This window comes from Vollenhovia emeryi, unplaced genomic scaffold (assembly GCF_000949405.1).
Source record: "Vollenhovia emeryi isolate VEMERY1.0 unplaced genomic scaffold, V.emery_V1.0 DF939263.1, whole genome shotgun sequence".
Classification (NCBI taxonomy): Eukaryota; Metazoa; Arthropoda; class Insecta; order Hymenoptera; family Formicidae; genus Vollenhovia; species Vollenhovia emeryi.
This window is the reverse complement of record NW_011967103.1, coordinates 115651-141449: the sequence shown is the minus strand read 5'-3', so window position 1 is coordinate 141449 and position 25799 is coordinate 115651. Positions and strand designations below refer to the sequence as shown.

General features: G+C 42.9%; 1 protein-coding gene across 1 annotated transcript in view; it reads left to right on the top strand.

The window, feature by feature from the left end:
- Positions 1 to 268: 268 nt before the first annotated feature.
- The window catches only part of LOC105559591 (proto-oncogene tyrosine-protein kinase receptor Ret), a 78286-nt gene continuing 52755 nt past the window's right edge, over positions 269 to 25799 (top strand). Inside the window, exons 1-2 of the mRNA XM_012008001.1 lie at positions 269 to 466; positions 1602 to 1815. Coding sequence (XP_011863391.1) covers positions 1740 to 1815 — 76 coding nt within the window. The 5' untranslated portion in view covers positions 269 to 466; positions 1602 to 1739. The remainder of the gene's footprint in view (positions 467 to 1601; positions 1816 to 25799) is intronic.

Here is a 25799-nt window from a genome sequence, read left to right as displayed (position 1 = left end):
CTTCGTAAAACCGTCCATTGAAATCGTTACTGCGTACCGAGGCGGTAATAATCGAAATACGAGCGTAGTCCTGAGCCTACGAACGACGTGCAAAAGAGGAGTCGCACCTATTCCCAGTGCGACCATAGGGGATTCCCTCGGCATTGTCGCCCCACGTCACCCCGCACCGCTTCAGCAGCCCCCGGGTTCCTCGAGGGGCGCGTGCGCACGCGTGGAAAATTGTGTCTGATAACGGCGGGTGTCCCAACGTCGTGTTAGTATTGGCCGCAACGCCGTAACGTCGCGACGTCTGGATACCGCCTCTTTTCCCTACGATACCGTCTCCAGCAAAACCGTGAAACGCAATATTGAAAAATGAGACACCGATTTGACGCAGTAAAAAACCATCTTGCGAGATCAGCGCCGCTCCGTATCGCTCCGGTTGCCGCACGGCCACGGCCGCAAGTATAGCGGATCCCGCGAGAAGGTATGATTGCGCTCGGTTAACAATAATCGGCATTGCTTTCGTTAACGATAGCGTTTTCCCCTTAACTTCGGCGCGGGAAGCATCGCGTTAGCACACATTTTTACAAACGCGCGCAAATAAACGACGTTTACAGGGTGTACCGTAAAGAAATTTCTTTGGATAGCACTAATTATTTTGGCGCAAAAGTGCGAATATTTGTCCAGAGAGAACGAATCAATGAAAAACTTTCCATCAAATTATCGTACTATATGCGGAATACGTTAATTTAAAACGCAACGGAAGTAATTGACAATGTCACGAGATTCGAGACACAACTGATGTATGTACGATAGGATTTCACAATTCAACAACATGTTATCCTCACTTCAATTCACAATCTAGAGTAAGTACTCGCGAAATCCTACACGGATTTATACATCCTCTTTTATTTTCAAAACGATCGCCGTTATTATCTCCGAAAATATTGACATTCCTTGACGGGACACCTTATATATCTCTGCGTCAGAAAGAACGTCGTTGCTCTACGAAAGTCAATCGCAGTTGCTCTGTCATTTTTCGAAAATCTCGCATTCTGCAAGGGAATTATTCGAGGGGGAAAACCGCTGAGGGCATTGTGGTGTACAGATTTGCGGTATTACTGGGCATTACTAGGCATTGCTGGGCATTTTTTGGGCATTAGTTTGGGCATTGGGCCTTGCTGGGACATTATAAAGATAAAATAAGATAAAATAAGATAATACGATAAAGTAATGCCCACTGGGCATTCGTGGGCATTGGTGTGCAAGATTTTCATCAGCGGTTTCCCCCTCGCTAATTCATAAGTAAAGTACTTTCATGCAAAGCATATTTTGGATTGTACCATCAGTTTCGAGGGGAAAACCGATGAGGGCATTGTGGTGTACAGATTTGCGGCATTACTGGGCATTACTAGGCAATTTTTGGGCATTAGTTGGGGCATCATAAAGATAAAATAAGATAAAACAAGATAAATAAGATAATAAGATAAAGTCATACCCACTGGGCATTAGTGAGCCTGTGTACAACATTTTGGTCAGCGGTTTCCCCCTCGGAATTATTAAACGCGAATCACACTTTGTTAAGTGAATTATGATTTTAATATTCTCTCACTTAACAGGAAGACGAATGTAACGGACGCGGTGCATTTTTGGCGAGAGAATAGCTTCGCCGAATCAGTGCGGTCTCAAGCCGCAAGTGACTACGATGTCAAAGTGATCTTTGCAATTGATCGAACGACAGACGTGTGTCATCCATCATGCAGAGACCTGGACTGCAGTTCGTGACTTTGCTGTTATCCTCGTGGATAGTGATAGGGATATCAGTGGTCTCAGGTACGCCCTAAAGAATTTTGCAAACATTATTAAGACAGATTTCATCTGTGTGCATTCGCGAGAGCAAACATCATTTTTCATTATGACAAATTGAAGTAATCCTGCGCTCGCGGATTGATAAGTTTCATAACGCGAGAAAGCCTCGAGATTATTTTACACGCGCACGATCACCTGTTTCTTTTGCCGCGTGATCCTCGATAATTATTTCGCGGTTTCAGGAAACTTCTTGCTTCGTTTATAATTTATCAAATAACAAAAGACAATGGAACAATAATTTCGTGTGCAATTTGCGAGAACATCAGAAACACATTTGTTATTTACGGTTTAATATCGTAACCAATAAATCCAATATAACAAGAATGCCATACTGTTGACCGCCTCGCATTCATCATTGATATGTTTTAGTTAGACGCGGCAACGTAGCGTAATAATATAATTTTAAAAACAATAATAAAACGAATTAGAATAGAATATAAGCGAAGGTTTATAGCGCGACGTTGTAAACGTCGTAAAATAACCGAATCTTTAAGTGTCGCGCCAGATCCATGATTAATTAATTAACCCGCGTCATTGTATGCTAAATTGCCATGTCTTATTTGCAATCCTATGTCGAAACACCGTCGCGCCAATATTTGTTGGATAAAGCGGCCGACGCGTCAAAAATAATAAGCAGACGCGCCGTTATCGAATCTCGTTAGGTTCAACATAGCCGTTAAACGTTAACGGATATACCAAACTTTCCGCGTTAAATTTTTTTATGCGAACGAACCGCCCAACGTCCCGTCGATAAATTCCTCAGTAAACGCCAGAGAACTCGTTTAGGCGTTGAATATAACGATTTTCAATTTTACAGAGCCAATCTCTATTCGATCAGATCGCGGTCTCGGAATAATGCCATCAAAAATCAAAATTCTGAGAGGTTAATTACGTCGTATAAAGGGGAGCTCTATATGACGAGCAAGTTGACCTAAGATCATCCTATATTAGAGCAATCCCTAATTGGCGGAGAGCGGGAATTGTGAGAGGGCGGCTATAGGATTAACCTTTGCACTTGGAAACATAATTCTCCGTGTGGCAGATGCGCCGCGTTCTCCTAATGCATCGATGCTGCCGCGCTCATCCAATTATCCCCCGGCCCGCGCCGTTGGCAAACGTCAGTGGAGGAAGGAAACGGTTTTATATTCCGCGACACCCTGTTGTCGTGACATCGCATCACGTCCTACTTTGTGACATAACAATCTGATATCATTACAGTTAAACCGACAACGTTGTAATGATTACAATGTTATCGAGCTGTAATCAATTGCGATATTACAATATTGCGATATCGCGAAACGTGACGGTTATAACGTTACAATTACAATGCGTCAACTGCAAGATGATAATATTGCACTGACGTTTTCAGCGAGGCGTAAAGCCCGAGTTCGCATTTAGCTGTAAGCTTAACAAGTCGCTGTTAAATTGCGCCCCTTCGCAACGCTGGGAGCACATCTCTCTCTCCGAGCGACTCGCTCTAATTCAATTCTTACGCCGTACGCTTTACGGGATATAACATTGTATGTAATTCTCAGAATGCGGCATGTCACGAGACAATGCGAGTTTCGTTAACGCGCAGGAGGCGGCAGGCGCTCGTAAATGCCACAAGTTGCAGACAGGCCTCTCGTCCGTCCGTCGGTCTTCGCTCGATTTCTCACGCACGCCTGCAGGACTATCGATTTCGCGTACCGAGCCGCACGAGCGCGAAAAAGGGTCTCGGGCAAGGGTGCATTGATAGGGGCAGGCGATAACGCGTTCGCAGAACGCAGCTCCAGGTGCACCGGCGCCGCGGCGGGGTCGTTTCGCAATTCGCCCTTCGGGCGCTATAAGTCGCGTTAAGCGCGGTAACTAAAGTCTACGAAGCTAAAATCCACGAAGAACTACAAAGTTGAATTGCAATTAATGAAATTAAGTTAATTGAATTACGCCTGTTGTTAATTGTTAGCTCAGATTTGCGCGTTCGCGTATATAAATACCGCCATCCTCCTGATCGTTAAACCGTACTGAATCTAATTTCTTCAAATTGTTTAGTAAAGCGTTCAGTGCTTCTATGCAGTAGACAACTTTTAAACAATAAAAATCTTTCTAGTCTAAGTGCATCACTTTTATGTACATATACGTGCAATTTGGTCAAGTACTTTTTATACGCTTCTTTCCGAGGGGGAAACCGCTGAGGGCGTTGTGGTGTACAGATTTGTGACATTACTGGGCATTACCCAGGCATTTTTGGGCATTAGTTTAGGCATTAGGCCTCTTGCTGGGGCATTATAAAAATAAAATAAGATAAAACAAATTGACGTATCAATAAAACACGCTTCTTTCCGTTTAAAATCACAACGTATGACTTGACATACGTCATTTAAAAGATTCTTTTTAAACAGCAAGAAATGCGTAAATGACCTTTATCAAGTCGCGTGTCGCGATTTTAAACATAAAAAAAGTGTACAAAAAGTGCCAAATTACACATCGAAGAGGAAACCGCTGACCAAAATCTTGTACCAATGCCCACTAATGCCCAGTGCAGGGCATTACACTTTATCTTATTATCTTATTTTATCTTATTTTATTTTTATAATGCCCCAGCAAGGCCTAATGCCTAGTAATGCCTAGTAATGCCCAGTAATGCCGCAAATCTGTACACCATAATGCCCTCAGCGGTTTCCCTCTCGTTGCACATATATGTACAGAAAAGCACACTTATTGTTAGATTTGCAGTATAATGATCACGAGGGCGCAAATAATTTTGGTCACAACGACGTTTTGATCGCGAATTGCGATCCTCTTCAGGTTATACAATGCGTGGTTGACTGATGTGGAAGCATTCAGTCATATCTACAAAAGTCAGTTTGTTAAAACTTAATAGAATAGTGTTCTTTATATCCCATTTCACGAGCACGATCTCAAAAAGACGTCTATCCTACTCGGCACTTCGAAACGAACACTATTCTATTAAGTTTTAACAAACTGACTTTTGTAGATATGACTGAATGCTTCCACATCAGTCAACCACGCATTGTATAACCTGAAGAGGATCGCAATTCGCGATCGAAACGTCGTTGTGACCAATATAATAAATGCCAGATAAGTCACTACATTAAGTTTATTTGATTTTCAACACACCGGCAAAGAAAATTCCAATTTTATTTGCAAATAATTTTGTCTATGGCATCTGTATAATGGGCAAAGATACCAGAACGAAATAATTTTTCTGTAACTATAATACATAACTCGCGTATTTCATTAGCTACCTCGAATATTGAAATATTACTTTTTCACATCGACGTACTTTCAGATTCAAAAGCGGAATTATGAAAGCCTTTTTAGACTCGTTCTTTTGTCCAGTTATGAAACAGAGTACAGCGCTTTACAAAGCCTGTTGAAGCGCCGACGGCGCTTTTAGATCGAGCCTGAGGGTATCGGGGCAAAAGTCACGAGCGTGCCTATGCGAACGATTTCGTAACAACGCTACGTAAAGGTTGACATTTGTATTTGATCATGCAACGATCGCGGTGTCGCGTGCCGACCGCGTATTCTCACGTGCGCGACTCCGATGAACCGCGAGAATCGATACCGGCCCTCGGCATACGGCCGTATTTTCTGTCAACCATTCAGCTTGATACGTCACGCGTGACAAGATCGAGTCGCGTGGCAGTTCTCGGTACGGTCTATCGCGATCGTAATCTCTGAGGAGCAATCATTTTTCAAACGTAAACGTAAGCCTAAAAGTTAATCGAACGCATACATTTGTAACGCACATGTCAAATTTCTAAGAACAAATATCAGTCTCTTTAAATTTGTTTTATAGAAACGGGATTATAATTTCCAAAAATGTGGACTAAACTTCATTATTTTAATTTGCCACGTTTATTGCTTAAAAATTGAAATGAATCCTATCCGCGCTAAAATATTAGACAAATATCGTTTCAACGAAAAGAGCTGTGACCATCGTGTCGCTAAAGGCCACCTTTAGAGTCAGAAATATTATCCGGGAAATTGACGTCATAGTTTAAAGTTCAAAGCAATTAAACATCTCTCCATTGTCCATTAGCTGCATTGTGTGCACAGCCATGAAAAAATCTCGATTACTCGCGACGCACGAGAGGGAGCGTCATTTTTTTCCTCTCTTCTAATCAAGCTCAATTTTCGAGATACCGAATTTGCGGTAGTTGCAGACACTATCTGATGCTATCGCGCTATATCAAGGGTGCCCGACGACGTTTGGTATCGACGGTCTCCCGCAGATGCGGCTTTTTGCTCCTTTTCTTGCCGCGGCCCCGACGCATTAACGTAGAGGGAGGATACGACGAGGGTGAACGCGGCGGGGTTGGTCCCACCCCACGCAGCCCACGACGCTGTGCAGAGCCCCGGCGTGGCAAGACTGCGCCGGTTTATCGCTCGCGTCACGCTATCGCGTTCGCCATCCGGCCGGGCAGCGAAATTCGACATCGATTTCGCCCAAGAAAGTCGCGTCGCGGGCTTCATTGACATTGAATGCGCCAGTCAATGGCGAGCCGCGACCTTGGCTGCGTTTCCGCGCTCGCATCGAGGTCACCATCGCGAAACTATAGCTCGCTTCTTCTAACCGGCGACCGCGGGTCGCTCTTTCGTCCCGCGTACAATGGGCTGTTCTCGAAAACAGCAAAAGTATACGTGGACGACGAGTCGGAATTCTCGACGAGACGCCGCGTCATTTTCAGAAATTAATTACAAGATTAGCAGGACGCTCATGCGAACGTGTAATTTAGCAGAGCGAGCGAGCACGCGATCGAAATACGCTAGACGACAGAAAGCTAAATGCGCGAGGGCTAATCATGTTCCGCGTGGTAGGTGAAGAAGCGTGCATTTTTTAACGCCAAGCGCGCAAGAGTTGCTACCCCGGCCGCAATTTGTAATGGCGAACTAACGGAATGCTATACGAATGAGAAAACTGTAAAATATGTACCGCTCGACGTTATAAACGCGGCGAGAAAACCTAAACGGCGCGGCGTGTGCAGTGTGTCCGTCCGTGTGATACAGAAACTGCGAAATACGGACGGGCGGGTAAGCACACAGTTTCCGACGCAAAAAGATAGGCGCAGCGGAGTTTGGTTGAGATAAGTTATCGCGCGAGGGGATAACGCGAAAGGAGAGATATTTTAGCATTCCGCGCGTCTTTCGGGCAAAACCAGAGAGCGGCGTAATTTCGTGCGACACTCTTCGGGATTCTGCCTTCTGCGAATTTTCGAGTAACGCGACCGAGGGGTAAACCGACGAGGGCATTGTGGTGTGCAGATTTGCGGCATTACTGGGCATTACTGGGCATTTTTTGGGCATTATGAAGATGAAATAAGATTAAATGTGTTAAAACAAGATAAAAAGATAAATTAAGATAATAAGATAATAAGATAAAGTCATACCCACTGGGCATTAGTGAGCGTTGGTGTACAAGATTTTGGTCAGCGGTTTCCCCGAGGGAAAAACCGCTGAGGGCATTGTGGTGTACAGATTTGCGGCATTACTGGGCATTACTAGGTATTTTTGGGCATTAGTTTGGGCATTAGGCCTTGCTGGGGCATTATAAAGATGAAATAAGATAAAATAAGATAAAACAAGATAAATAAGATAAAGTAGAATAATAAGATAAAATAATGCCCACTGAGAGAATGTAAAGGGTTGGGAACGTCCCTTAAAAAACGCCTTGCAACCCTGAGGGGAGTCAATAAAATGTTATATAAATAATGCCCACTGGGCATTGGTGTACAAGATTTTGGCCGGCTTTCGCCTCGAACGCGACACACGGCGCGATACCTCGTACCGAAACTAGAGCGCTAGATCGTAGTCGCGGCCCCGTCGCACAATAGCGTCCACTGTTGACGGGATCCTGAAAGGGGCCCTTCACGATACTATCGATAAAGCCCCGCGCGAAAGTTCGATAAGTACAAATCGTCGCGCGCGACGTGAAACCTTTCCAAGCGTCATTCACGCCCGACGTTTATCGCCCCGCCGCAATAATGCTCTTTTATTTGCCGAACTATAGCATCCGCGATGCCGTACCGCCGCTTGGTCGCCCCAGGATCGATAATCGAAACCCCCTGCGCCGCATCGACGATGAAGCGTCGCGTATGAATGTTAATCCGACGCAAACGACACCCACGCGCGCGCCGGTATTTATGCGAGTAATTAATGAACGCTATCTCACGGTGGGCGATCGTGGAATAAAAGGGACACGTCGAGCCGAAGGAAATGCCGGCGTGAATTGCGAAATGTCATTTTGGAAAATATGTCCGCAATTTTTTCGTAAAGAAAAATCAGTACGAGCGAGAGTGTTAATTAAAATTAAGTTTGCTGTTACAGTAGTCCGCCGGGATATAATTTGTCCCTTGATTATTTTCATTTATCTACCTATTGTATGAATAACTCTAATGTTATTTATTGGAGGGGGAAACCGCTGGGGGCATTGTGGTGTACAGATTACTGGGCATTACTAGGCATTTCTGGGCATTATAAAGATAAAATAGGATGAAACAAGATAAATAAAATAAGATAATAAGATAAAGTAGTGCCCAGTGGGCATTAGTGGGCGTTGGTGTGCAAGATTTTGGTCAGCGGTTTCCCCTCGGATTTATTATAGTAACCCGTCTCTCCCAAGGACTGTTCTTTATAGCTGAGGTAGCTGCGCTGGTTCAGAGTTTAGCCTTTTCCTTCTAACGCGGAGGGAGAAAGATAAACTCTGAACTGGTGCAGTCGGTTTAGCTATAATGAACCGACCTCGAGTTGGAGTCCAGTCTTCCAAACGACAATGTCTCGATGGGCAAAAATACGCCGACGGTGAAAATCCTTTTCCGAAATATCGGTGGGCGATTGGATGATGACGCGGGAGCAAATGGAAAGAAATTTTAGTCGCTCGTCATTGTCGTGGGGCACGACGCCTCGCATTTGCGCGTCAAGTCATCGTATACCATGAATAGCAATGAGAACGGCGGGACTCCCTATTAATGACACGGCAGAACACGCAACGGTGCAAAACGTCTGGCGTGGGTCTTCTCGCCGCAAAGTTACAGACTCCGGCTCGCGGCAATACATTTCACGGCGGCATTACGGTTGCCAGCCACCCCCGGGTTCAAAAGGAACTGTTTTTACTCTCCTAAATTAACTTTCTAAAGCATAGGATCTCTGAAAATTCGTCAAGATTACTTCATCTGATTAGCTGCACGATAATAAGTTTTACACGAGATCTATTTAACGTGAGAACTTGTAAAGAACAAATTAATTAGCGCCTATAAAACTAATTTAATTGAAAGTTATAATAATGAAAAATACAATATTTTTACTTACTTTATTAATTTGTTTTTAATAAAATATTTTTCATTAATTTCTCTTTACGAAAATTCATGAAAACAAATTAATTGAAATTCATGATAATAAACAATTTCCACGTGTTCGTCTCTCATGGAAGCTATTTTATTTGTTATCGATTTCATCCCGAACACTATATATTGTAAGAGGCTCGTAATCCCCCTCCAAACCTAATGCCGAATTTCGAGTTGTAAATCCCCTCGCAATTTGTCGACAACAATTGAAAATGAATGCACGTCACAACTATGGAAACAGTCGAAATAGGGAAATCAAATATCGCGTGCCGCGTTGAAATCGTTAATCAAAACGAGTTCTAAAAGCAGCCCTCACCCTCGGCTGCAACCTAATCAAAGGGCGCGTGTGCATTATGCGCACGTAAGAATCGATTTCCAGCACCCGCCATTAGACGGTGCAGGAAGGTATCGCTACGATTCAAGTCTGCTTCGTGGAAACCACAGGTTGAAGGTACTTAGCGACCTGAAGTTAAAGATATCTTCAGATTAATCAGATTTAATCTAAAACATAGAGGAAAGTCCTCCATTATTAGCGGGTTTTCAACATCCATTTTCACAAATCTTTTTCGCAACAACTACACGATTCAACACTGTATTTTCCACTAAACAGATTTCACTCCAAGGACAACATGAATTTATGGCGAAACCGACAGATTACGCCCATTAATTTAGCAGAAATCCCGTTATCTCATATTAAGATCTTATCTCAAAATTCTCCTCTAGATACAAGAAATAATCAAAATTTGAACAGACGAAGGCACAACTTTTGAAGTCGCTCAAGTTCAATACTTTTTCTCCCTTGTGACTCGATTTCCGCAACTAATAAATCTAAATTATACATTTTGATTATAGCTCGGCCAATTCCAAATTACACGTTTCCATTGTGATTCGACGGATCGATTTCCATCAAGTGAGTCTGATTGGTAGGATATTTCCTATATTAATCACTTGCGTTATTAATGATGAATGAAACAAGCGTATAACATTTGTGCAAGTACGAAATTTCCTCGGAAACTGCGCGCTATTTTACCGTCTCAACTGTTCTCGAGTGTCTTCTATGAATCATTGCCTGACAACTGTTCCCTCCCAGCGAACTAATGGCCAGAAACAACCGAAAGGATTCGGGCCCTAGAAGAAGGTGCATCAGAGTGTCGAGTGTACATATACGGAGTGTTCCAAATCGCACCTTTCCTCCGCGCAAAACTGAATGTATTCTCAACGTGCTCCGCTATCGCAGATAAATTGCCACGAAATACATCCATGTGTGGTTAACGGACGCGATTGTTCCGCGGTCATTTTCGCGATTTGTGTTTTGCGAAACACGCAAAACGATGCGCACTAAGTAATGCGCCGCGTGCTAATTTAATTATGCGTTAAAATTACAATTCCGATGCGCGTGCGACGTTTAATCAAATTAATAAGTCCATCACGAAACACAAATGTCGAGGAAACGTCTGGCAAATTACATTTTCGAGCAAAAGTAGGATTATCCGTGTCACGAATATGTTTCCAGAAATATGCTTCATAACACATTATCTTTAATATTACTATTTGAAAATAATTCAGAGATGCCACCGCTTCTCCTTTCGGAAAAAAGGTCGGCGAAGATTTAATTGGGCAGATACAACGCGGAGTCGGGCAAAATTTAGCGTGCTATCAGAAATTAAAAGATCTAGCGATGTTTATCACGGCGGAAAAATGAAATGGGAGCAATAGAAACATCTTAAATGAAGCGCTTAAAGCGGATGTCACCAGTTTGAAACGCAACGATGGAAAATATCGTCGCAAGTGGCTCTTTATTCTCACCATTTTCTAAAACTCATGCATGCTTCTTTTTTATGAATGAATTTGCGAATTATGTATTACGGTTACGTGTTCCACAACGAATTTCATGAATAATAATTAATGACGCGGGCCAGAAAATGTGTAAGCCGAGGTAAAGTGTTGGAGGAAGAATTGATGATTTGGGTAAACCAAATAATTGTTTTACGACTACTATTCTGACCGCCGCGTACACAATACGGACGTATATCGACCAGTGTATCGTGCATTCACTATGTATACCCGGGCGCATGTATCTTATGCTATAGGTATCGCAGAAAATAAAGCTCCGAGCTATTGTTTCGAGCGCATGCAAATGCCTGGCCTTAACCCCGACGATTCTGCGCTTTTCCGCGTACTTCTAATCTTTTCTCATCAAACTCGCATCGAGCTTTGCGGGATTATTATTATTATAATTCAACAGTACCCCGAATCGAACGACGACAAGCGCTCCAGTCGTGTACAGACGGAGACGCGACACATCGAGCACTTGTAAATTGATCGCGGTACAAAACGGCAAGGCACGAGGAATTCCGAAGAAGATTCCATCGCGGCACCTTGGCCTTACCGTGACATTTCACGAAACATAAAATTGTGCCACCCACACGACCGCGTGTGTCCATTAAACGTAATCGCGGACGCTTATCTCTCGTGTACGACACACGGTGGCACGTGTGCCCGCGAAATTGAAACGTTCTTCGCGTCACGGCGACAAGAGTATCGATTTCTATCTCTTTCGCGTCGTCCCTCAAAGCTCGCGTCGCATCCGAAGAATATTAATGCACGTCGCAGCGTGCGGCACAAAGACAACGCGTTCATTAATTTAATAAAGCTTCGCGAGTAACGAGCGAAGACGGAGGATACGTTCGACACAATAGCGCCAGTAACGAGGCTCCGCACGCTCAATCGCTATGTGCGTCTCGTATAATTTGGCGGTTACGCGATAATCTTGTGTACCTTAATTACGCAATAAACTTCTGACTTTAGTGCCCCGTTATTCAACAGTTTGTATGCGCAATTACGCATACTGAGAACAAGTCGAGAATACGAGCACAACTTATATAATGGTCAGGAAAAAAGTATTAACTTTGAAATTGTCAATGATTATCGGGCTACTTTATTTGTCCATTTGACTCTGATTAAATTTCTACACGGTAAGAATTTTCTCTTGAAATTTATCCTGAAAATCATCGTGACATTTTCAACAACTTTGTGAGAGTTTTTGAAACTTTATCATACATTTTACTAGCAATTATACTTAGTATACATCGAGGGGAAACCGCTGACCAAAATCTTGTACACCAATGCCCACTAATGCCCAGTGGTACTTTATCTTATTATCTTATTTCATCTTATTTTATCTTTATAATGCAGCAAGGCCTAATGCCCAAACTAATGTCACAAAATGCCTAGCAATGCCCAGTAATGCCGCAAATCTGTACACAGTGCCCTCAGCAGTTTCCCCCTCGGTATACGAGTACATCTTACTAGTAAAATGTATGGTAAAAGTTCAAAAACCTCTCGTGAAAGTTCTTCAAAATGCCATGCTTTTTGAAGAGTAAGCTGTTTTAAATTTTACTGTTCATTTTACTAGTAAATTTTACTCATAAAACACTTCGAAGTGCGGCGTTGTCCCACGATTACATAATTTTCCGGATAAATTTTAAGAGAAAATACCCTCCATGTAGCGTTAAATTCACACTCCTGCTCAATATGTTATTATTTTTAATTACCATCTGTAGTAGAATTTATTATTTTAAAACAGACGGTAGTTAAAAAACAACTGTATATTCTATTCGCCCAATTTCATGGTTTCTTTTATCATTTGTTCAATCAAATTAACGACATATTGAGTAGAAGCAGCGGCGAATACTCGTCGAGTTAAATTGAAGAGTGTGCGCATGTATTATTCGTGCAGCACAATCTGATAAGTGCAGAATAATACAAAACCATCAATAAGCCGATATCTCAAAAGTTGTATCTGCGATAACGGAATTACACGCTCCATGACTTTTATACGGGCCTCTTTGATCTCTAAAGTGCATCAAGGGGTTAATACTCAATATCCTCGACGACAGTTATCATCGTATCGCCACCTTGCCCTTTCGTGTCGACATGTCCACGTGGCGTGAACGCGTCGCGAGCGGTCCGGCACGCGTTATACAGGCACGTAAAGCTTTACGGACATCGTTTTCGTTCGCGTAACGGTGAAACGATGCGCGATCGCCTCGGCGAAAGTTGTAAGCGTTTCATAGGATCGTTAACACACACGTTATCGGGGCCGCGCGCGCGCGCCGAATAGAACGTTTTCCGGAAAATAACGCTCTCTATGAAAACACGCCCGGCCGTCGTAACGGCCGATTACGTGACTCCAAGTGAGCATTGTTTGCGTCGCCGCGCTCATAATGAATACGGTGTATTATTAACGCGATGTATAATGGGACCGCGCGATAATGTAATCGAGGGACTCGCCTGCGCGACACGAACGCCCGTTACAACGCACCGCGTTGTAATTTAATCTGACTATCGCCTACCCCGCGCTAAGAGAGAGTCAAAGACACGTATGTAGGTAAAAATCCATCCTGTCGGTCCCACAACGGGGGTGGCTGTCGCCACACCCCGTAACCCACATACCGAAAACGCGCACGTGTGACGCACGGTACGCGCTAACCACGTTGGCGACCGCCGCGCCGGCCGCGCTGACATTTGTTAACTAATTAACTGCGCGCGCGGTACGCAAGACGATTCCGCGCGTACAAAGTCAAATGTCAAATTTCGGAATAACGTTATCAACGTCGTCGCGTCGGGTAATCGTATTGCGAAAATATCCAACTATATCAATCTCTTTTTATTAATCTCGAGGGGGGAAACCGCTGACAAAATCTTGTACACCAATGCCCACTAATGCCCAGTAGACATTACTTTGTCTTATTATCTTATTTATTTTGTTTGTTAGTTCTATCATGAATTTATTGCCCTTAAAGTGAAGTCTGTTTAGTGGAAAATGCATTGTTAGATCGCGAAGAAAGAGTTGCGATTGAATTTGGATGTTGAAAACCTGCTGTCTTATATTAGAAGCCTCTCGTAATAGAGGACTTTCCTCTATATTTCGATAAAGGCAGTAATTTCTCTAATGAAGAACAATATTTATAAGAGAAAGTGTCAACGAGGGATATTTTCTAAATGTAACATTGTGCCTTTAACTATTGACATTTCATGAAAATTGTGCGCGAGACAGTGCGTTAATTTATTTACGTAATGTTAGGTTGTTGAAAATGTTTTATTATTTATTCTATATATAACGTTTGCAATATAACCGCGCATTTTTCTATGTTAAAGTTTATACAAGACGCGCTTCTGTATTTGCGCCGTGATACGATTACGATAATGTGTATCTTTCGAGATAAAATTCGGGTGTGGGACCGATAAAAGTATCGCGCGAAGCAGGTAAATATTTTTCCACCAAATTCCGTCTCGCGGGAAATAATCGGATCGCGTACAGTTTCGAGTATCTAACTTTTTTTCAGCCTAAATTTGCGAAATTAAACCAACGGTGATTAAGGCTTGCAAATACCGCACGCGATATATCTTGTCTAGACATTATCGGTAGAAAATACACAGTAACCTTTATTGTCTCGCAACATCTAACCTTTAGCCGGACGTTTCCACTTGAAATGGAACGTCGCGGAATAGTAAAACGAGTTGACAAGTTAAGACACGACGAGAATATGCCGCCGCGAAATGAGCGATCGGGTTTTTGCGGGCGATCAATAGCAAGCGGCAATTATATCAACAATTAACAAACGAACGGGCAGTGGACAAATAACGGAAAATGGCTCTTCGTTGTTTACGGGTACGCTCGAATTATGGCGAATATTAAATGATCAAAGAATTAATTAAATAATGTAATGGCTCGCGTAGACTACGGACGTGAGGACCGACAACAAACGCAACGCGTTTCAACTGTTGAAACGTGCGGGATGATCGACGACGATGATGAATTGTAATTTAAATTCATCCCAATTTAAAAGTCTGATATGAATCGAGTCTGTGACAGCGGGACGGGAGGAACGATATGCAAGGATGAAAATGTATTCGCAGCTGTATTTTTCACGCGTTGGCATCTATGTAAATGCCGGGCCGACTTGAGAGAGGCGGAACAGAATTCTCTCAATATTCCACCTGGCGCTTCTACACGGGGTAGACATATAGCAAGCCACATTTGAAACCAGGGCTTCGTCAATTTACGGACTCTTTAAATCTTTTAGTTATGCGGTTGTTAATTTCAACCAACGATATCGGAGAATTTCAGTTTTGCAAACGATATACCTTTACCGCGTAACGTTTAAGCAACCCCTCGTACAAAATTCGAATTGCATTTCGTTTCGATCACCCCGTATCTCTCGCCTGTCGCAGGCTCTACCTCCGAGAATTTCCACGCTAAATCCGCTTAAGCCTCAAATGTTCACGGCTGTCGCGTGCCTCATAATAGACCATTAATTTCTTCGTTAGGCTTCCTCGGCGGTGTTTCGCCGTTGTTGCCCGTATCACCTCTTATTGCACGGTTTTCCCAGCGGAAATCATCCATTTTCGCGCTACTCGACACGGCGCGCAAAGTCGTGTATCTCGGCCGACACATGCACGGTGATTAAAAAAGGCACAGGCTACAACTACGGTGACCCGATACACGCCGCGGACAAAGTTTCGCGCAATCTGGGTTGCCGTCAAGTACGCGAACAAATTACACCGAGCGCAGTAATGGTGGGATAATGACAACGTTTGGAAATCGATTTAAATTAATTAATTGCGGGCTCTCTATTCGAGATCAAATTAATGTGAAAAGTAAAATCTACCTTGATTTAATAACGTAATTAGCAATAGATGACTACTTCTGCACGCGGAGAGAACTTTCTCTTAAAATTTGTCCTGAAATTATGTAATCGTGGGACGATACGGCATTTCGAAAAATTCTATGAGACACAAAGGAGTATAGGACTAGGAGCCATGACAGGATGTTAATGTCTAAATATTTACTTTAAATTTATTGCGAAAAATATTACCTCAGTCAGGGTTTGAAACTGGATCTTCCTACTCTCTAGGCGGGCGTCTCGATTTTATGAGTTTCTGGAAATTTTACCATATCACGAGACACGGTAGTGTCTCGCGCCAAGTGTAAGCGAAGCTAGTACCACGCACGCGAGACCGACCGTGTAATATTTTATACTAGTAAAATGTAGGCTGCTTTTCTTTTAGAGAACACAGTCGACATTTTCGACACAAATCGACACATGTCGCTTCCCAATCAGAATTTAATTCAAACTCAATCGACACTTTTCGACTCTGCTCGCGGGAGGAGAGTCGGAGTGTATTTTTCACCGAAGAACGCATCCGCTCCGAGTATTTCGATAGAATCTTTTTTCTACCGAACCTTTTCTTAAAGTCTTGTTTTTTAAATCTCTGCCATTTCACAGTGGCAAACTGTGCTCGAGTGTGTTAACTTGTGTCGATTTGTGTCTCCCGAGGGGGAAACCGCTGAGAGCATTGTGGTGATTTGCGGCATTACCGGGCATTACTAGACATTTTTTTGGCATTAGTTTGGGCATTATGCCTTGCTGGGGCATTATAAAGATAAAATAAGATAAAATAAGATAATAAGATAAAGTAATGACCACTGCACTGAAAAAATTTCTGGTTGAATATGGACGAATCAGATAATTCCTTTAGGATTTACCAGAATTCCTGTAATCCTACAGAAATTCTGGTAAATCCTAAAGGAATTCTGGTAAATCCTAAAGGAATTATCTGATTCGTCCATATTCAACCAGAAATTTTTTTCAGTGCAGTGGTCATTACTTTATCTTATTATCTTATTTTATCTTATTTTATCCTAAAGGAATTCTGGTAAATCCTAAAGGAATTATCTGATTCGTCCATATTCAACCAGAAATTTTTTTCAGTGTGGGCATTAGTGGCCATTGGTGTACAAGAGTTTGGTCAGCGGTTTCCCCCTCGGTGTCTTCTAAAAGGAAAGCAACCTAAGTATAACTGTTGGTAAAATACAGGGTGTTCCAGGATGAAGGGTCAATATACCGGGAGGTGATAATATCGGTCATTTTAAGCAAAAATGTTCATATGAATATATGTCCCGTTCCCCACTGTTTCCGAGATAGAGCTGCTTGAATGTCTCGTGTATTTACTTTTTTCCTGTACACGTCACCCTTCATCCAACCTCATAAACGTCTGCGGGAATTTACTCTTATACGTCTGTTGACTGTTGGGCTGATAACATTGTAGAAATGTTGAAAATGCCTCGCATTTTCGCAAATGTCGAACGAGCGACACGCCATGTTTACGCAAGAGTTGAAAAATGCATTGTTGTTAACGGTGAAATTTTTGAAAATTCTCTATGATCTGTAAAAATGCATCACTTGAACAATAAATGTTAGAAATAGTACATAGTATTTCTCTCTTGTCAGTAATTTTGCAACTGTACACTCAAATAGCTCTATCTCGGAAACAGTGGGGAATGGGACATATATTTATATCAACATTTTTACTTAAAATGACCGATACTATCACCTTCCAGAATATTGACCTTTTCTCCTGGGACACCCTGTATGATAAAATTTCAGAAAACTCGCCAAAGTTCTTCAAAATGCCACATTGTCTCACGATTTTCAGGGTAATTTAAGAGGGTGTTTTAAGAGAAAATTCTCTCCGTGCGGTAAACGTTATAATAGTTAAGTCATCGTATATAATATTGACCAGTTTCTCAGAAGAGTTAGCTTTCTAACGGATGCGAGGTGGGCGCACGGACGGAGGATTCGGGCGGCGTTAAAATTTATTTTTCCATCGGCGGGAATAATTTCCACAATTATAATAGAGGTACAATGACGGTCGCGATAACTGCTAAATCCCTTTCTTCTTGAAAAGAAGGATTCAGCATGCTAAAGAGAGTCCTCAATAGCGACCGTTTGAGACATCTCTGAAGCGTTAAATCTCGTTCCTTTCAATGAAAGGATTTAGCGTGCTGGAAGAATTCGCGATAAGCCACACGTATAGCCGGCGCCGCGGCGCTATATTGTGCACATACACGGACACGTACAGCGCAGACAATTTCGCATCTTTCTAATATTTACGCAGGCAATATCGGAGAACGGCACCGCAGCGTCCGATCGAAGATCGACTCGCACCACTGGCGGCGAAGGGATATAAATCCCATAGCGCGGATGCGAGAGGAGCCGCCGAGAATTAATCTCATTTGTAAACACGAATGCTCGTCCCCCGCGGGAACAAGCAGACATGAATCACGGAGCGAGCGGAAATATTCGCACCTTCGGAGGATGCGGGCGCTACTTCGTCTGTCGCGATTTCGGCGAAATGAAAGGAACGAAGTACGAAGCCCGCCGTGATTTCCCTTAAGAATAAATACAGTCGAAACTGATAAAAAACTGATCACTATAAACTGATCATTGTAACTGATGACAGCACAACCAGTATACAGGGTGTCCTGAAATTCGCGAATCAAAATACCATAGCAAGAAAGTCGTCGAAAAAATAAATTAAAAAGTTATTTACCATTTTTCGTTCCGAGCAATAGTTTTTTTAGATAAAAAGGTTCAAAACAGGCCAATCATACATTACGGTTGAACGGAAACCTGTGTTAATGCACTAACACTATCAACGCGCGACTCACGGACAGGTTTCCGTTCAACCGTAATGTATGATTGGCCTGTTTTGAACCTTTTTATCTAAAAAAAACTATTGCTCGGAACGAAAAATGGTAAATAATTTTTTAATTTATTTTTTCGACAACTTTCTTGCTATGGTATTTTGATTCGCGAATTTCAGGACACCCAGTATTGAAACAATTTTACTAGTTACTGATAAAAACTGGTCATTTATTCAATTTTATATTGATCAGTAAGAGATAAAATTTCCAGTTACTGATCATTTGTTCAGTTTTATATTCATCAGTAATTGATAAAACTACCAGTGCTAGTTGAGCCATTAGTTGAGTCACCAGTTGTACCTGATCAGTTATCCAGTCAGTTAGTGTCCAGTTGATGATTGTCCAGTTGACAACTGACTCTCGTAATCAGTGACTGACAGAACGCCACAAGTTACTGATTCAACATGATCAGTTACTGATGCTGCTAATCAGTTCTTTTTCTTGAAGGTTTTTAAGCATCCCGCGCGGAATATTATTTAACGTTCAAATGTTGGAACTCAAGCGCGAGCTCGGCTCAGCGCGCGACGTAACGATAAGGTCTCTGCGTGCGAATTATTTATTTTCACGCGAAACCTCACGTGTCCTTTTTCTCCCTTTCGTGTCTAAAATTTTCCGCCGCGACCTTTGCACGCGGGCGAGAATTTTAATTGAGATATGCAGTGCGCCGGTAAAAAGATTAATATTAAATGTCTCGTGTTATATTATTAAATTACGATAACGCGGCACAAACGGAAAAGTATCGCAGATTTCGATCTCCGATACACGTAATGGTTGACCGTTCCGATATCAGCCAATCGCCCCAAATATCAATTGTCGACGTAGATACACATTACTGTTCGCATCGATAAGCTACTTTATTTACGACTCAATCGCGATCGGGGTTGAAATAAAAGGGCAGAACGGTAACAACTTTTAATAAAAAAACAATCCCCCCCCCCCGGAAAGCCACGTGCGTCCATGCGTGAAAGAGAAGACGCAGTGACGTTTAATTAAAATTTACAAAGTGTTATAAAATTTTACGAGACACATTAATTTCGGCTGTACCGTTTTGCGAACGCGCTCGTTTCTCTCCGCGAAAATATGTATAATATATTTCGAAATCCAGCACCGAAAGGGAGCAAAAACTCATTAATGGCGAGCGCGTTCGAGCGGAAGGTTCGATCGCTCGATCTAGGGTCGATTCGTGCGTCGAGACACGGGCGCGATGTCGGCGGAATTAGCATACGTTGTTGACCGTATCATTTTCGCGGCGCGTCCGCAACATTATCGCGCGCGAGACGTATATGCCCGAGCAAACAGAAAACTGTCGCGCGCATACGTTACCCCCGGGGGTCTGTCAACATCGCCGCGCGTATCCGTCCGCTTCGATATAGGTGGCCGCGAGGAGGACGAGCCCGCGCTCGTCCGGGAACTAAATTCCCCGAAACGACACGCTTGTACACGTTAAAGGATACCCCGGTCGGGTCCGCGTCCCCGGGACGGCTCTCTGCCGCAGATTAATGCATCTCGGCGCCGGGAGTGTTCTAACTGCGAAGCGAAATTCCGCAGCTCTCGACTAGAGAGAGAGAGAGAAAGAGAGAGAGAGGGAAAGAGAGGCGACGGAGAGTCTTTCCCAACTCTCCCGAATAGTCTTGACTGAATTAATTAATTTTGGAAGAAGAGGGAAGCCGTTGCACTTGTCAAAAAATAAGAAAACGCCTGCGCGACTCTCACGGAAAATCAAATTTTCGCTGCCATAGAAAATTTCCTCTTGAAATTTATCCTGAAAGTCGCGTAATTGTGGGACAACATGGCACTTGGAAAAACTTTATGAGAGTTGTCTCAAATTTTACTGAAATTTTGGTACTTTATACTAGTAAAATGTATGGTAAAATTTCAAAGAAAAAACTCTCATAAAATTCCTTGAAATGTCGCGTTGTCCCACGATTTTCAGGATAAAATTTTAAGGGAAAAATTCACTCCGTGTAGTTTGCTAGAATCTTTGTTGCCGTAACTATAAATTTCTAAATCGCAGCAAAACGCACCTAATTCATAAGTAAAGTGCTTTCAGCTGCGAAGCATATTTTAGATATACCATCAGTTTTGTCGCAACAGCGGAGAGTTTTTGCAACGACAGTAAAAGTTGCGTCTCCCCGTGTACAAACAGTGTGTAAGTCCAGTGTATAAAGTGACTAAAAACTCTTTGGACTAAATAATATCACGACCACGATGTTAGCTGTCCATATATTACAACCGCAGTGTAGTTTACAGCTACGGCAACTACTTTTCTTTCCGTTCGTGCATTCGTTTCAATTATACGAGAATATATCGTTAGCTTTCTCGTAATTCTACAGTATTGTACGAGATACACTCGTTCTCTGCTTCAGACGAAAGATTCGAGTGGCGTTTGCGAGCTAAGTAATGTAATAGGACTAAATATAAAATTTGCTTAATTCACCCCTTGTACAGTTCCTCTTGAATTTATGGTACAATATGTCATTCCGCGGATACAAGGGGGATTAGGTTCTTAATCCCGCAACGAGCTTAACGACTCCTAACGAGTGTCGAGAAATTCAAACGACGTCGATTGTCACCGCCTGCTATTCTGAGAACGAACAACGTTTTGTTTCCCGACGCCTACATCGTGTCTGGGACAAACCGCACGTCGAGATGTTGAAGATCGGAAGGCAGGCACGTTACGCAAGAAAGGTCAGGCGAAAGAGTGTACAAAAATATCACCGAGTGCCAGAAAAATATATCTAAATGCAAACGCATATCGATATTTCACCGTTCTTTTATCTGTATTTTAAAATAGAAAACTGCTGTACGTCTTAAATAGAACTTTTTTTCCTGTATACTTTTAAGATATAGAATTTCTGTGTTTTTTTAATGTCGCAGAATACAAGCGACCGCGTAAAACGTGCCTGAAATCGCGATAAATAGCAACGATTTGATTTCGGACACGAGTATGAAGTGGTATTTTCTAAATATTTCGAATACCCGCGGCTACTATGTACTCTCGAAATGATGCTGAACTCTGGTTACGCGTAATTTGCAGCGGTGAATTAATTTGAGAGAGAAGATATGTTGCACGAAATAAAGAGACGCAGGCTTTTATGATTTAATGATCATGAAAACAGCGCCGGTAGTATCTTCAGCTGTGCGAGCCCCACATTTGCAGCACCTACTTTCATTCTCGCTTCAGATAAACAATAGCCGTACGTAAAATATACTACACTTTAAAAGAGAGGAGGAGAAAAATTCAAGGAAGCACATTAACCAAATGTCAAATATTGACAATATTTCATTCTAAATTGCTCGGAAAATAATGATCGAGTTTAATCTACCTAATCTCAAACTGCCGACTCGCGTTTTATTGTCTGTCGTAAGGTAAATATTAGTTTCACAAACTAATTCTAGATACATAGTTTAACGAATCTTTATCTAAATTTCTCTCGTAAATTTTTCGAGGAATTTATACCATTCGTACACATTTCTATTTTGAATTTATTGACTCTATATTTCTTTCCTAAGAGTTAAAGGAATATTTTTATTCGTTACAAAATAATCTTATTTTTCAACGTTGCTTTTTATTTCGACTTTCCTAAAATTCCTTATAATCTTATAATATCTTCGACAATTATTTGTATATGGAGAGAATTTTCTTTTAGTCGTGGGACATGACATTCCGAAGAATTTGGCGAGTTTTTAGATTTTACTGCGTATTTCAGTCAAATTAACCAAATATATTTTCTATTTTATTGTGGTGACCATTTTTCGTTGCAGCCTACACTGATAAAAAAATATCTTAATAAAAAAAAATTACTTTACTCAAGGTGGTTCCTAATAGCTTATTAACTTAAATTTAAAAAATAATAAACAAATCAAAACATGCATTGCTTTAATTTATTAAATATCGAAGAATAGATATTTTCAAATTAAAAATTTTATTTTAATTTTATGTAATGTTTACTAAGATGTAATTTTCTTAGTGCAGAAAATTAAATTTCTTATTTAACAAAAACAATTATTTTATTTGCTAAATAGTATTCTGTATTTCATGAAATCTTTAGTTGAATATGTAATGATTGAAATTAATTGATTTAATATAATACATAGGTTTACTTGAAATTTGATATTTTTATTTAAATAGAATAAATACTGCAGTAAAAAAAATTAATTTTAAGTAAATCTATTTGCTTAGTTCAAAAAATTTTTTTTGTTAGTGTAGATATTAATTTCTGGGATTAGGAAAAACTCTGATAAAATTCTTTCAAATGCCACGTTGTCCCACGACCACCATGACTTTCGGGACAAATTCCAGGAGAAAATTCTCTCCGTGCAAGTAAATGGCACAAATGTACAAGCGATGCGGCACTATATCCACCATTTTATCAACTTCCCGTACAGTTTTCTTCTCCCTAAAAATCCCATATTTCCAAAACACTCGCATACCCACGAATATGTAATATAAATAATACATCTCCGCATTATTTTCCCAAAAATAACGGTCGGCCATTATTTTCCGAGCTCCAAAGCCACGATAAATAAACGACTGACTCACCGGTCGATGCACCGCCGCCGCTGCATTGCTCCGCCGGACCTCTGCTCCATCCTGCATCCGGCTGCTGCTTCGTTTTTCCTTGTTAATCCACAATTGATCGCGCGCGCACACACACACACTAATCACCTCACGAGCGCGTTTTTCCATACGGTATTCCCGACGATTACATGTATGCAACGTGACGCGTCGCGAACTAGCGTTAATTCGCTCAAAATAAAGCGCCACCCGAAACAGGATCCAACAATAAGTCTCGCGACTCGAATACGGAGCCAGCGAAAAACAATATACCGGCGCGTTAACGAGCGAACGCGGAACGCGCGAAACGTCGGCCGCGGATCAGCTGGACGGTTCACGATTTATCATCCTCGACGCTTCTCCTACCGTCGAGATTCGAAAAGCGTCATGGCGGACGTCCCGGTATCTCCAGCGAGCTGTTATCGCCCGTGATGGCGAATCCATTGACGCTCTCGTCGATGCTCCTCGATGACGCTCGGCGGGCGATTAACGCGAGATGCGTATATACGCGCGATACGTACGTGTCACGGTCCGGCGACGGGAGATCCGCTTTGCTTTCACGAGCGCCGACGAGCCGGGACGCGGCCGGGCGTCACCGGGTGGATTAGTGCCTCGGAAAAACGGCCCGTCGCCGAATCCCGCCGCCACCGACGCCCGCCCGCCCGCGCGAAAATCGCCGGCGAGGCCGAGGGGGTCAATTCCGCGTCCTACGCCTCCCATACAGCACGCGGAATGTTGAATCGACATCTCAGAAACGTTCGATTACGACGTTGCAATGTCGCATAATTATTTGCTCAACATTGTTTTAACGTTGCAGTAACAAGAGTCAATGTACAAACATTAACCTAGATTCAGCCTAGAAGAGATACTTATACCTCGACATTCAGCATTGCAACGTTTCAGCGACATTAATTTAACTTTCTGTGCCGTACGGGGCTAAAGTAAAGTAGCGCAAATCTCTTTTCTTGCGCGCATCCCTCAACAGCAGCGACGCACGAACAGCGCGACCGAAAATTTAACCTAACTCGTTGACGAAGGCACCCCGTCGAAATTCGGCGTCGCTTCCAGACCTGCGTATACGACCGTGGACAAAGATACTTACTTTTAGTATTCTGACTGGAGTATAGGATGCAGAATTGACCCCGAGGAGTAGTCGCGACTCGACTCTGCTCCGGGGACGCTCGACGCGAAGTGACGCTCGCAGGACGGGCGTTGTAACGGCACGCGAGCGCGCCTAACTTCACGCCGCTACGTCGCGCGGGAAGAGACCGCCTTTCGCGACTTTACGATGTTTTATCGATGTACCGACGGGATAGCAATTTGAATAAAGCCTCCGCTACAATGATTCTCGGTTCTGTCTACAATGGTCGTAGTCGTAAGAATAATCGACTGCGATTGGTCAATTCTTATCGAGCGACTACGACTACGACCATTGTAGACAGAACCGAGAATCATTGTAGCGGAGGCTTTAATCGAGAACACGACGGGCCGACACGTCCCGCGCTCGCGGCTCGGTTTCCGGGAAAACCGCGCGACGCCGTAACGATATACCCGCCGGTGACTGTCTTCTTGAGTGCGACGCCCGTATTTTCGTGGCATTTGTACACGCAAGTGCCCGTAATGGGTGGTCTACAATGCGAGTCGCAGAGTCGTAGTTGTAAGAACAATCGACTGCGGTTGATCAATTTCGTCAGACACATAAGAATTGACCAATCATAGTCGACTATTCTTACGACTATGACGTTACGACTTCTATGTAGACGAGGCTTCATACTCGTCTTCGACAGACCGCGCGATTCGATACGAGATATCGAGCGTCGAGCTTGAAAACCGACGGACCCGGCAAATTACTCGAGATACGTGCGTGGATAATTAATCCAGCGCAATTCGCGGTAACTGTAACGTTCTCCGACGAGTCGTAGCGGGATAAGCTTTCTCGCGAAATTCTCAAATTCGGCAAATCGACCGAGGAGCAGCGGCGCGCGCGCGGAGTCGGCGATTCCGTCCAGCGTCGAAAACACCGGCGATGCTTCCGGGACGAGTGCAAAACTCAAAATGCTATTAACGAGGGCGACGCGGCCGAGCGTTCGTCCCCGTGTGACGCGTTCAAGGTTGTGACGGCACGGCGCAACGCTCGTCGCTCGGATTCCAGGAAAGTCGCGCGTAAACAAACTCGCGGCTCTTTTTCTACGCGACACCGTAACAATGTACGCGCCGGTGACTATCTTCCACCCTCGAGCACGCCAGTATTTCCGTGGCATTCAGTGCCGGTTTTAGCAACATTGGCGCCCTGAGCGAGATTATCGTGGCGCCCATTCAAATTCAAGGGCTCGAAATTCTTGCGAAAGAAAAGACAGGGTAATAATATCGAACGACGAACCCCATTTTGTTTTTATATTTTAGGGAATCTCTCTCACTCTCAAACTAGGTGAAACCAGGCATCGGCGCCCCTACAGATTTGGCGCCCTGCCTGGCGCGTTATTTTTAT